The 12031-nt window shown below is 38.3% G+C and overlaps 1 protein-coding gene across 1 annotated transcript; it reads right to left on the bottom strand.

Annotated features, from left to right (window-relative positions):
* Positions 1-523: 523 nt before the first annotated feature.
* Positions 524-8177, bottom strand: sncaip (synuclein, alpha interacting protein). Its single transcript, XM_053503106.1, has 10 exons — positions 8063-8177; positions 5895-5980; positions 5183-5246; positions 3874-4697; positions 3586-3765; positions 3352-3465; positions 3134-3259; positions 2496-2665; positions 2321-2407; positions 524-2225 (listed from the first exon to the last, which is right to left on the bottom strand). The coding sequence occupies exons 2-10, from the start codon at positions 5949-5951 to the stop codon at positions 1262-1264; spliced, it is 2586 nt and encodes an 861-aa protein (XP_053359081.1). The 5' UTR covers positions 5952-5980; positions 8063-8177; the 3' UTR covers positions 524-1261.
* Positions 8178-12031: the final 3854 nt, after the last annotated feature.

Here is a 12031-nt window from a genome sequence, read left to right as displayed (position 1 = left end):
GCCAAAACAATGGACACAAAAATCTATATATGACTCCTCCTGTCAAATCAAGCAGTTGTCTCTTCCATTTTCATGCTACACAACAGGCTGTCGGCCCCGTGCCTAAACGTTCCCCTCACAGCCCCACACCATCACCAATTAAATTGCCTGCCTCCTCAAAGGTGCCGAATGACTCCCTTGGATATTGCCTCAAACTGTTGTCCAATGAATGAGGGCTAATTCATCAGCTTAACTTCACTTACAAAAACACAATCTCCTCAGGTATTGGTTTTTATAAAAAATGAGAAGCTTTTCTCACTACGAGGGAAATATAAAGCTGCTGTTTTGTAGTGTATAGGTTGTAAATAAAAAAAAGCGTTTCTGATATTCCTGTAGTACCTTATACTAAAATACATTTTTGAGACGTTGACTTCCTATTTATTCAGTACATGATTTTTATTGAGATAATGCCTAGATGTGTGAAAAAGAGGAAATGTATAAAACATCAACTTACATCATATTTAAAACTAATGAAGGTTCATGGTTAACAGTTAAATGCATTTATTTTTCGTCTTAAGATTACATTAGCTGCAATAATGTTTTGTCTTTCAAACATAATATTTAAATTATAACTTATAAATATGTTTTAAAATGGGAAAAGTTACAGGCAAAACATAATTAATTAAAGAAAGAATTGTGATTAATAACATTTTAAAAAAATCAAGAAACTTTTCTCAGCAATGTCACATGTATCCTTGTGTATCTAACACTATCTGCTCTAGAAAAGTTACAGTAATGTGATTCAGTATGTTTTGAATGAAGTGTATGACATGAATATCCATTGTCATTTCCTAACACTAAGAGCTAATAAAAAGTCCTTAAACTTTGCATTGCACGAGGTTTTAAAAAAGAGGAAATGCTCTTTTCTCACTAAGTAACGTTTGATTGTAAAATGAAATCATGATTATACAAAATCACAGTGATGTTAAATAATACTTTTAACAAATCCACTTATCTGTTTAGTATGGAGAACGCATTTGAAGCCATGTGTTATACATATATACAGTGATTAAAGATAAAAAAAATACTTGAGTTAGATAGTGAAAAATTGCATTTGCTCAAGTGTTTGATTTATAAACGAATTTTTGTTGTGTGTTTTGTTTGGTTATTTATGTTGTTTCAACCTTACTCATCACTAATTAATAAAAACACATAAGATACACACACCTTTTTTAAGAAAATAGGGCACTGCAAAGCTCTCAAAGCACCCTTTAAGAGGCACTTAAACAGCGCTGGTCTTGGTTTTGCCTTTTGACAGACTTCCTGGACAGACTTTAGCATCTGATTTTTTCCCAGATGGACTCTGTGCTGAACTTGAAGGTGAGTGCTTGCCAGCAGACATACATTGAGCATTATTGTTGTTGCTATTTTGATTTCCACTTAACGTTTCCATAATTGAGCGGAATGTTCCAAAGGGTCGTTTCCCTGATTCTGACGTCTTTTCTTTACCAGAAGCTACTTTAACCTCTCCTGCTTGGCCAGCCTTTTGGACAGCTGGTGCTTCTTCAAAAGTCACTCTGAGTTTAAGATTTTGTGAGGTTTTCCTACGAGAGGATGGTGATTTAAGAGCACTCTTTGGACTTGTGACTTTTTGCCCATTGTTGAATTCAATCAGTTCCCCTGGAAAGTCAGTTTTTGCATCATGATCAAGATCACTGCTATCTGATGTTGGAGAGGGATTATATCCATCCATGGATTTTGAAGTCCTGAGTGCAAATGAGAACTTGCGCTCAGTAGCTGAGGTATGCTTCTTATTTGTTAAATGTCCCAGTTCCTCACTTTTTGCTATGGGAAGCTGGCTTGGTCTTTCTGGTCTGGAGGTGCCAGTGGGCTGCTTAGACTCATCAGGAGGATATGAGTCTGTGTCTGATTCACTGAGGGAACGCTGCATTATCTGCCTAAGACGAGCTAGTTTCAGCTCACGCCTTTCCACCATACCCGATTTCCGTAGTGGGCCTACGCCCAGTCCCATCCCTGAGTCTGTGCCGCTGGCGCCCTCTAGTGCCTCCTCTTGGAACGCCTTGTCCTTAGTCCCCATTCTTTCAGCGATGTCTTTTCCCAAGATTTTGCGCAGGACTGACTCAGGATCCACATGCCGCTGCCTCAGCACCCATTGCCCATCACTAGGGGTAACTTCCGCAGTAAGTGTCATCTCAGGCCAGGTCTCAGCTGGAGGAATAAGCAAACTAATAGAGAGATGAATAAGAACGCATTACTTGTAACTACACATGTTTATTACAATAAGACATGTCTTGTGACACAATGAAAAAAAAGGGCAAACCTGGGAGAGCGTGGTCTTTCATTGGGATCTTGGGACTGTAACAGCAGCTGCATTTGACTCTGGAGTGATATTCTTGCAGTAGTCTGTCTGTGAAAGAATATGTTAAGAAAAATTAATTTGTTGTGAACAAATCTTTGAGCAAAATTGTAAAAAAAATGTATTGCAGCCTGCTTACTCATGGAGTTGCTTGGTAAGCTTGACCACCTGTGAAGCCAAAGACATGCAGGTCTCCACCACCACCAGGTAGCGTGCACAGGTGGTATGACCTTGTCGCTCAGCACACTGAGATGGTCTCTCACCTTGCTGGTTCTGAACGGTGACATTTGAGCCATATTCCACCAGCGTCTTTGAGAAAGACATATTAAAATAGACATATTAAAATAGACATAGCAAAAAAAGATATAATACAAGCTAAAATTTTTAAACTAGGTAACTACTGTAGGTGGTTAATTACATAACTACAGGTATGTAGCCCAATTAATTTTAATAAATACACATTTAAATTTAGTGTAATCCAAGGTGCACTATGGAACCTAAACTCTGCTCTGTAGCTGACCAAGCATGCAAGTCCTAACAGAGTCTTCTGGTCATTGTGATATTGTGATGATGTTTTTTTTAACACTTCCCCTGCCTGCTGACTACTGAAAAGAAGAGGAAATTATTGGCCCGCTACACAAACAGGAAAGCAGGAGTGAGGCCTGTGTCCTGTTTCCAATTTCACCATGCCATAGAAAAAATACCTTGCTAAACATAATTTTCCAAAGCATTTATTGAAACATCCACAACTATACAAAAACAACAAACCAGACTTACCTGAAGGCAGCCAAGCTGACCATACTGAGCAGCAACATGCACTGCGCTATTCCCATTCTGATCCACTTCATCCAGTGAGATAGCTTGTTCTTGCATAAATTGTAGTAGCCACAACAAAATTCTTTCCTAAAGCAAAAAGTCAGGTCAAATGATAATAAATCATAACCAATCTAAAAAACTAAATCCTGACTGACCCTGTTTATTTATTTAATCTTTACCTGACCATACTGGGCTGCATAGTGGATAAGACTTGGGTGGTCCCGTGTGCAGCTAAGCTCAGCGATGGCCTCGGTCTCACTCACCATCCAGCGCACACACTCCAGGTGACCATTCTAAGAGCCAGATTTAAATAAACACCATCAAACTCACAAATAATAATTATATTGATACAGTATACCTTTTTTTACAATGTCAACAGGACATTCATGTGCATATACCAGCCATGAACTCACCCTGACTCCCAAACCAGCAGGAGTAAGTTGCTGGTTGTTGCGCTCATTGAGACAGTCTTCGCCCATGAGGGAAGTCAGGTGCTGCAGGCAGTCTGCATGTCCATGTGCAGCAGAGATATGAAGAAGATTGTTTGCGTCTTCATCTCGAATGAGTTCCAGGTTCTCGGTTGCAAAATGGGGCTGAGCGGGGACAAAGATTAAATTAGCTTTATCATCTTGTCGCACAAATACTGTAAAATCAACATTTCAAACATATTAGAAAACTTGTTATGAGGTCTCATTGCTTACCAAGAGTGAGATCTGTCCCTCCCGCACAATGTTGATTATATTGTGAGACTTTTTGGTTTCTTCATCACATTCTCCAAATGCTTTGGGACTGCTCCATGCCTTGCTATTGTCTAACCTACCCACTGAACCTCCCTGAATATGGAACAAAGACTGACTGGCGGAGGTATCCGAGCCAGCCTTGTGGGTTGGTGTATCTGGAAATGGTCGGCCTGGTAATAGCTTGTCTGCATCAGATGTCGATCGGTGCAGGGAACCTGGTGAGTGGTCATACCCTACTGTTTGTCCCCTGAGATAGTCTGGATCCATAGACTTTGACTTTCTCATATCTGACCAGTTAACAGGTGGAAGTACACAAAACTGCATACCACTACTCAGACTCTCAGCCTGAGCAAGAGATGATGCCTTGTGGCCTACACACCTATCACTGGCACCACTCCCTGAGGTCCGCTTCTCAGAGGCTGCTCTGGGCAGGGTGGCCATCTGCTGGCTAGATTTAATATAAGGCACATCTAGGATCTCATCCATGTCCAAGTCATAATGCTCCAGTTCCCCAAGAAGTGCTCCATTACCAAGATTTTTGCACTTGAGTGCCTGAATATCACATGGACTTACACTTGGCTGTATGCTTTTAGGGGAATTGTTTCTCTCTAGGTTTTGCCCAGAACTCTTGCTATCAGCTTCAGTGTCCAAAACCTCTGGCTGATGCTTAAGTGGCGAGACCCGTTTAACAGGTCTGAATTTGCTGTACACATCAGCAATTCCAGTGGGTTTGATTCCACTTCCACTGTGTGAGGAGGCACTTCGACTCCAGTTGATGCCAGGAGCTAAAAGAGTACAGCGAGTTACTTTTACATTCTATCAGAATTATAACGTTATATGATATGAATCTTTTATCAGCATTTTCAGTGAGAGAAAATACGTATTGAGACAGTTCCCATGAATATATCCCCCTCAAACTTACACAAATGATGATTTTTAACGTAGTACTTAAAAATATGAAAAAAAAATATTTTAAATTGACTGGGGGAAAAAGTATATAGACACCACAAATGATCAACATTAGTACATCTTTTCAAAGCTGATAGATAGATAGATAGATAGATAGATAGATAGATAGATAGATAGATAAAATACTGTATTAATCTCAAAGGAAAACTGTAAACCACTTGTGGGCAATCATAGCTAGGCTCTTTAAATTTTCACAGATTATAACAAGTTTATAACTAAAAAAAGATTTATTCTTGTATACATTTTACCTGGCCTCAATAACATTCAGAATGTATTCAGACATGCACATACAGTACCGTACCTTGTCTCTCCTCTGGTTGTCCATCATTTCTCCGGCAAAGTTCTGGAATATTCTTCGATGTGTACTATGACAAGACCAACGCAATTAGCACTTTATGAAATAAGAATTTAAACATAGTTAAGCAATGTAATACAAGCGGGGGGCTTCTACTGGAGGTTCGGCCATAGGTACTCATAGCTCTGCTGATATGCAGTACAAGTGCAAGTGTGAACCAGTTTAATATTGAACTAGCGTCCACTGGCATAAAAAAAACAGCTCTCAGATGTACGCGCAACTTAACTCAAATCATCACGTTTCTTGAACAAATCAATGAGTTCACTGTACTCAAATTTCCTCCACAGTTACTAAGTTTTAATCCAACAGAGCACCTGTGTGATGAGGTGGAATGGAAGATTCATATTATGGATGTGCAGCCAACAAATTTGTGGCTACAGCATACTGTAATGCTGCCATGCCAGCATGGACCAAAATGTCTAAGGAATGTTTCCAGCACCTTGTTGAATCTATGCCATGAAGAATTAGGGCAGTTGTACATGCAAAAGGGGTCAAACACAGTAATATCAAGGTGTACCTTATCAAGTGGGCAGTGAGTAAATGTGTATATTATTTTTCCCCTAAACATTTCATATTGGTGACTACTTGTTATACAATAATCACCATCAATACATTAACCATTACAATATTCTTACTGTATCCCAAGTTATTTACTCACAGCTAAATCATCAGTGAAGTCAATCTCATCTAGGTCCAAATACTCAGGAGCGTCCATTTTCTGTCAGCATTATGTCTTGGGGAGCCCTGGTAAAACGAGAAAGATAACATAATTTTTTTTTATCATTTATGCCTGTTGGGGACCAAAGGCCAGCCTGTACAGTCCGATCCCACAGAAGAGCCACTTTCACACAAATCTCTGAAAAAAAGTCAATTTGCAATCCGCAGTACTAATAAATGACTTAATTCCTAAAGAGAAATACATTAGTCAGAGAAATACATTAGTCAACTCATAACATGCATAGAACTGGAACAACATTCCTTTTTTTTTCCTGAATGACTAACTGATCAGAATATTGTTGACCTGAGTTCATGTTATTTACTTCACAATCCATTCAACATTTTGCAGCCAGAAACCTTTTAACTGTGAAATAAATTCTCCCCTAAGAACCGTTTAATAATCCTAAATATAGTCATATATTTAGACATGGCTGAATCATAAACAAGAAACTGCTCCTAGCTGTTAAATAACGCATATTGAAGTTGAAAGTAATTAATTAAAATTTTGATTTAAGAGTTATGTACATCCAAAACAAGTGAACAATGTAGTAGAAATAACAGTATTTTTTTATGAAACCAAAGTAAAACATTATAATAAATTAAATTGTCATAGTACTTGTTTGCAAATTTTTTACAGTCAGTAACTGGCTAAATTCTGTACCCAAAAAACACCACCAGATGCCAGCTTTCTTCTCTTGTAATGTGATTTCAGGCCTTTACTGCACCTGTCTTCAATTCCTGCTTGTTCTTGTGTCATTTTATATTCAGCAAGTGAAATGACTTTATGTGAAATTCAGGTCCTGTGAAAAGTCTTGGGTTGCTTTGAAAATATGCTTTGGGTCAATGACCTGTTATGAATCTGAATAATATAGCTGTTGTTGTTGTTGTTGTTGTTCTTTTGGCTGCTTTTGTTAAGGGAGTTGCACAAATTTTACATTTTTATCTGGGCTTGGAACCACCACTACATTCACACAATATGGGCAATTTGGAAACGCCAGTTAGACTAATCTACATGTCTTTGGTCTGTGGGAGGTGGGAATCAAACCCGGACCCTGGAGGTGCAATGCGAAAGTGCCACATTTACTGTAATTTATACTGAAAAAATGTATTAATACAAATGGCATACTTGAACTCAACCATTTTTCTGATTGCTATAAGTGAAATAATGAGATAAAATCATGCACATGGACATAAAACAATGGGGCAATAATTTAGCTTGCTATATACTGTAGGTGGCTAATTTCTTAGTGGTTAGCACTGTCCAGGGTCCGGGTTCGATTCCCGCATAGAGGTCTGTGTACGTGGAGCTTGCATGTTCTCCCTGTGTTTGGTAGGTTTCCTCCTGGTACACTGGTTTCCTCCCACAGTACAGAGACATGCAGATTAGGATAACTGGTGGTCTCAAATTGCCTGTAATGTGCGAATGTTGACCAGAGGTCCTACCACAGTTGTAAAAATGGGAATAAATACATTGGTCACCACTGGCCTTCACGGCCCCTAACTGGACTACAGAGGAATTTGTTGCCTACAATGATTATTTAGAAATGTTGCACGTACGGCTCAGATGAATGTTTAAGGGTGCTTAAGTCATAGATAATATTAATAGTAATGCAGATAATAACTGCACACATACTTTGATTATAAAATCCACATATGGATAGGACTCAGCTGGGGCAGGATGCTGCTGATCCCGGTGGCTAAAACCCCTTTGCGAGAACTAGCGACGTAACCAGTGAGCCACGCTAGCTAGCGCTCCTGGTCTATAAGGCTAATTTAGTAAAATATATACGGACAAAGTTATAAGGCGCAAACGCTTTCATGATATGACTTAATTCGCAAAACGGGGAGAGTATTCATGAGCAGTGTCTCATTCGCCCAATAAACATTTCAGCAGGTCAGAACAACATAAGGGAAAAAAACATCTGTCTGTCCCGTGCGAAGCTGCCTTTCCTATTGTTTGTGGGAATGATTAGCTTAGCCAGTTAGCTTAGCGGAGGGCTGGTCCACTGGAATCGACTTTAAACGGGAATTAGATCTGTCTATTCCGTTCACGGACACCGGTTTCATTCGCCTTCATTCCTCAAATAATAATTAAAGCGCCAAAAATACCTTGTAGACCAAAGTTGTGCTTTGCTTTCCCGTGGTCTTACAGCTGTTCCTTCAGAACCACTTCACAAGCCGCACAAGAATTTGACATGGGTTGACTCTCAATTGTCTCCTGTTGTAAATGTGATGCACCAGGTAGTGTGTATAAGCTAGCATTTCACGCCCTACGTAGTGTTCTTAGACAGGAAGTGGGGTGTAATTTGGAATTCGGCCTTGGAGAACAGGCGGCGCACCGTTATTCCTGGTTATTCCAAGGAAACCGGATTTACACGAAGGACACCGTTACTGGGCCACATCACAGGACCATGCTCATAGAAATGCTCTGCTCTTAAAGACATGTCAGAGATCAATGCCTAAGTACGAAAACTAATTTATTTAAAGAAGTGTGTTTTCTCACAAATCGCCATGGAAAAAGCTTATTGTGAAAGGATGTTAAAATTGATTTTTACCAACTATAATGTATTTACATTCCAGTAAAGCGTAGTAGTCTAAAGGATAGTTCTACATTAAAAACTGTAATGTGTTAAACTAGGCTAATTTCTGCTGTTCTGCAGGTTTAAGGATGCGGTGAACCAAGTCATTCAATGTAAACAAACAAATAAACATAGGTCTTTATAAACCATACTCTGCAAAAGTCTTGTGCCACCCCCATATATAGCCACCACCATATATATAGGTCTGAAAAAAATAATAGACTGGCCTATACGGATAGACTAATGAGTTTTAGAGTTCACAACCACAATTTGGCCCTTCGCACAGTAGCTACATTTTCAATATCTTGTTACAATGGTGGCTGGAAGTGGGCGGGACATATTAGGCAGCTTTTTCCTGAAGTTGATATATGGAGAAGAAAAAAAGGAAGGAAGAAAAAAATATGGAAGGAAGAAAAAAAAAATACTTCGTAAAGAGTGGTTTTAAGAAGGGATCAATTGTGATGGCTAGAGAAATGGGTCATAGTAACTTAAAAATGCAGCTCTTGTGTGATGTTCCCAGTCTTCAGTGGTCAGGACCTACCAAAAGTAATAAAAGCAAGGAAAACCAGTGTGCCGGCAACAGGGTCATGAGTGGCCAAGACTCACTGATGGACATGGGAAGTTAAGGCTGTTCAGGTCCAATTTGATAGAAGTGATGCTGGTTGGGATACAAAGGTGTCAAAACATATAGTGCATCATTGTTATAGTGGCAAAAGAGGGTCTACCTCAATATAAGGCAGGTGGTCAAAATATTATGGCTAATCGGAGTGTGTGTGTGTGTGTGTGTGTGTGTGTGTGTGTGTGTGTGTGCTACACTGTTTTACCTTTTAACATAACATTGTTTTTTTTCGTTTTGTTTAATCATTTATGCCTGTTGGGGACCAGAGGCCAGCCTGTCTGGTCCGATCCCACAGAAGAGCCAATTCCACACAAATCTCTGAAAAAAAGTCAATGGTGGCCATAAGAAAAAGACACCAGAACACCCAAGACTCAAGAGAATGACCCAGCCTCCAAACTCCCCAGATCCCAGTTCAAGCCCTTTTTAAAATTTTAATAATTAAAACTTACCACTCACGAAAATCAAACATTTATCAAAGGGTTTTTTTTATTATTAAATTTCATTTCAAGTTTGAGTAAATATTTAAAAAAACTTTTTGTCTAGTTCAGTACACTCATCCACAATCATATGAAAAACTGCTGACTTGACATTTTTTCAGAATATAATTACTGACCCCCTCTGCAAGGACGGTAAACCACAGAAGGTCTTTGCTAAAAGATGATTCAAGAACTTGGAAGAGCTTCAAAAGGAGTGGAGTGAGAATGGCGCATCAAATGGTACCACACCCATTCACGTCAGGAAATGGGATACAACTATTGCCTTCCTAGTATCGAACAATTCGTGACCCAGAGCTAACATCAGAAGCATCTTACTGTACCTGGGCTAAGGAAATAAAGAACTGAGCTGATGCTGGATTTTTTTTTTTTTTTTAACTTTCATAAATTGTAATCTGTAATCATCTAAATTAAAACACTTTTACTTTTTCACTTTCTCAATTCAATTAAAAGAAATACCTTTTCCATGACACAAACACACACACCACATACAAACTAAATTGGTAATCCATTTTAAAAGTGAATAGTGGTTTTACAAATGTTTTGTCACTGTTTTACAATGCTGCACCCTAGTGGGGTTTTTTATGTGTTGGACAAATTGGATGTTTACAAAGTGGACTTTATATTGAAATATAAAATATTTTTAAAATATTTATTTATTTATTTATTTATTTATTTTAATTTTTCGCAAATTTTAGCAAACTTAAACTACAGCTATCATGCTATCAATTGGAACCCTACTGTTGTTCTAGGTTGTATTATTATTATTATTATTATTATTATTATTATCATGTCATACGTTTGGCACCCAGTTCATCCAGTGCATGAAGTCCCTTCGCCACCACCAGGCGATATCTTCATCCGTATTGATTGTAAGGACATGTGTATAGCAGTAGCCCATTTTCTACACATTTACTCCTGGTGCATTTACCCTTTAACCTCCGCCACTCCTTACAAAAAATAGCTGCAGTTTCTGGGGGGGGGGGAAACTGCAACTGTACTGCAGTTTTTATGAAATACAATGCAGTACAATGCAGTTGGAATGCAGTACAATGAAGGTAGAATGCAGTACAATTAAGGTAGAATGCAGTACAATGGAGGTAGAATGCAGTACAATGAAGGTAGAATGCAGTACAATGCAGTTGGAATGCAGTAAAATGCAGTTGGATTGCAGTACAATGCAGTAGGAATGCAGCTGGAATGAAGAACAATGCAGTTGTACTGAATTATGATTCTGTAACATTGTCCATAAAAAAATTAATAACTGCAGTTTCTGGGATAAAAACTACAGTCATACACTGGGATAAAAACTACAGTCCTGTACTGTAGTAGCTGTTGAGCTACTGTATGTTATTCTATTATTGCTGTATTATTTATTTATTTATTTATTTTTATTAATAATAATATGTTTATTGTTTGGTTCAAGAAATATAGGATCCTACTAAATGCCTAAATTCATCAAAGTAAAGTGATGTGTGTCTCAATTGTAGTTTGTGATTCTAAATCCTTGGTTTATTGAAGAATGTTAGTCATCTTATTTTCAGGCACAGGCAAACAGAAACCAGTTGGAAGCAGGTAGAAGCAAATAGCGTGTGTGCAAGAAAAACAATAACGTCTTCCTTTTATACTCTCCCATTGTAAAACTGAGACGTGCTTAAATATGCACAGCTGTACGATTTGTCTTCACCAACCAATAAGACTGCAAGATCGCATCTAATCCTAAACCGAAATGAGAGCTCATAAACGGTCACAGGAACAACACAGGAACAACACAGTTTGTGAATGTTGTTATTAAGATACTTAGTCAAGATGGAGTACTATAACTCTTTTATAGACTTTATTATTGATAAAACAGTACACATTCGCAACATATCAGAATAAAATCATGATGACATTTTAAAGTTCAGCCAAGAAATCTTGCCCAGTTGGAAGAATCTAGAAGAGGGGCGGGTTGTGGTGGAGGAACACAGCCGAACCTGAGCGACGGCCCTGTCACATCATTTAGTTAAGAGGTGAGTAGGACCTTAAGTAACGTTTATTATTTTACAACATGAAATATTATATATATATATATATATATATATATATATATATATATTAGGTTATTTAGGTAGTCATTGTATTGTATTGCTATGTGGTGTTAATGGCATTGTCCTAAATGTGTGTTTTCTAATGTTAACCACTATACCCTTAGCATGCTAGGTTAACCCGAGGTAGCCCACTGCATTGCATTGGATTCAGTTGTAAATGGTTAGCCCAGTTTAACTATAGACCATATAAGTGCAAGTTGATTTCTTAATGTGTAACACTCCACAATGAGAGGTATTAAAAAGGGAATAAAATGATTTGGCTGTAAACGTCCTGTATTTGTTTCTGTAGTTGTCCG

The sequence above is a fragment of the Clarias gariepinus genome, chromosome 9, assembly GCF_024256425.1.
Source record: "Clarias gariepinus isolate MV-2021 ecotype Netherlands chromosome 9, CGAR_prim_01v2, whole genome shotgun sequence".
NCBI classification, from domain to species: domain Eukaryota; kingdom Metazoa; phylum Chordata; class Actinopteri; order Siluriformes; family Clariidae; genus Clarias; species Clarias gariepinus.
Note: the sequence above shows the minus strand (reverse complement) of the source record. Positions and strands in the feature narration are given on the sequence as shown.

What these genes read in the sequence shown, in the direction of transcription:
- sncaip (XM_053503106.1), bottom strand. Translation starts at nt 5,951, where the DNA reads ATGGACGCTCCTGAGTATTTGGACCTAGATGAGATTGACTTCACTGAT. An exon ending in AGGGACAGATCTCACTCTTG is followed by an intron (nt 3,766 to 3,873) that starts GTAAGCAATGAG and finishes GTCCCCGCTCAG; the next exon opens with CCCCATTTTGCAACCGAGAA. An exon ending in CTGCTGGTTTGGGAGTCAGG is followed by an intron (nt 3,466 to 3,585) that starts GTGAGTTCATGG and finishes TCTGGCTCTTAG; the next exon opens with AATGGTCACCTGGAGTGTGT.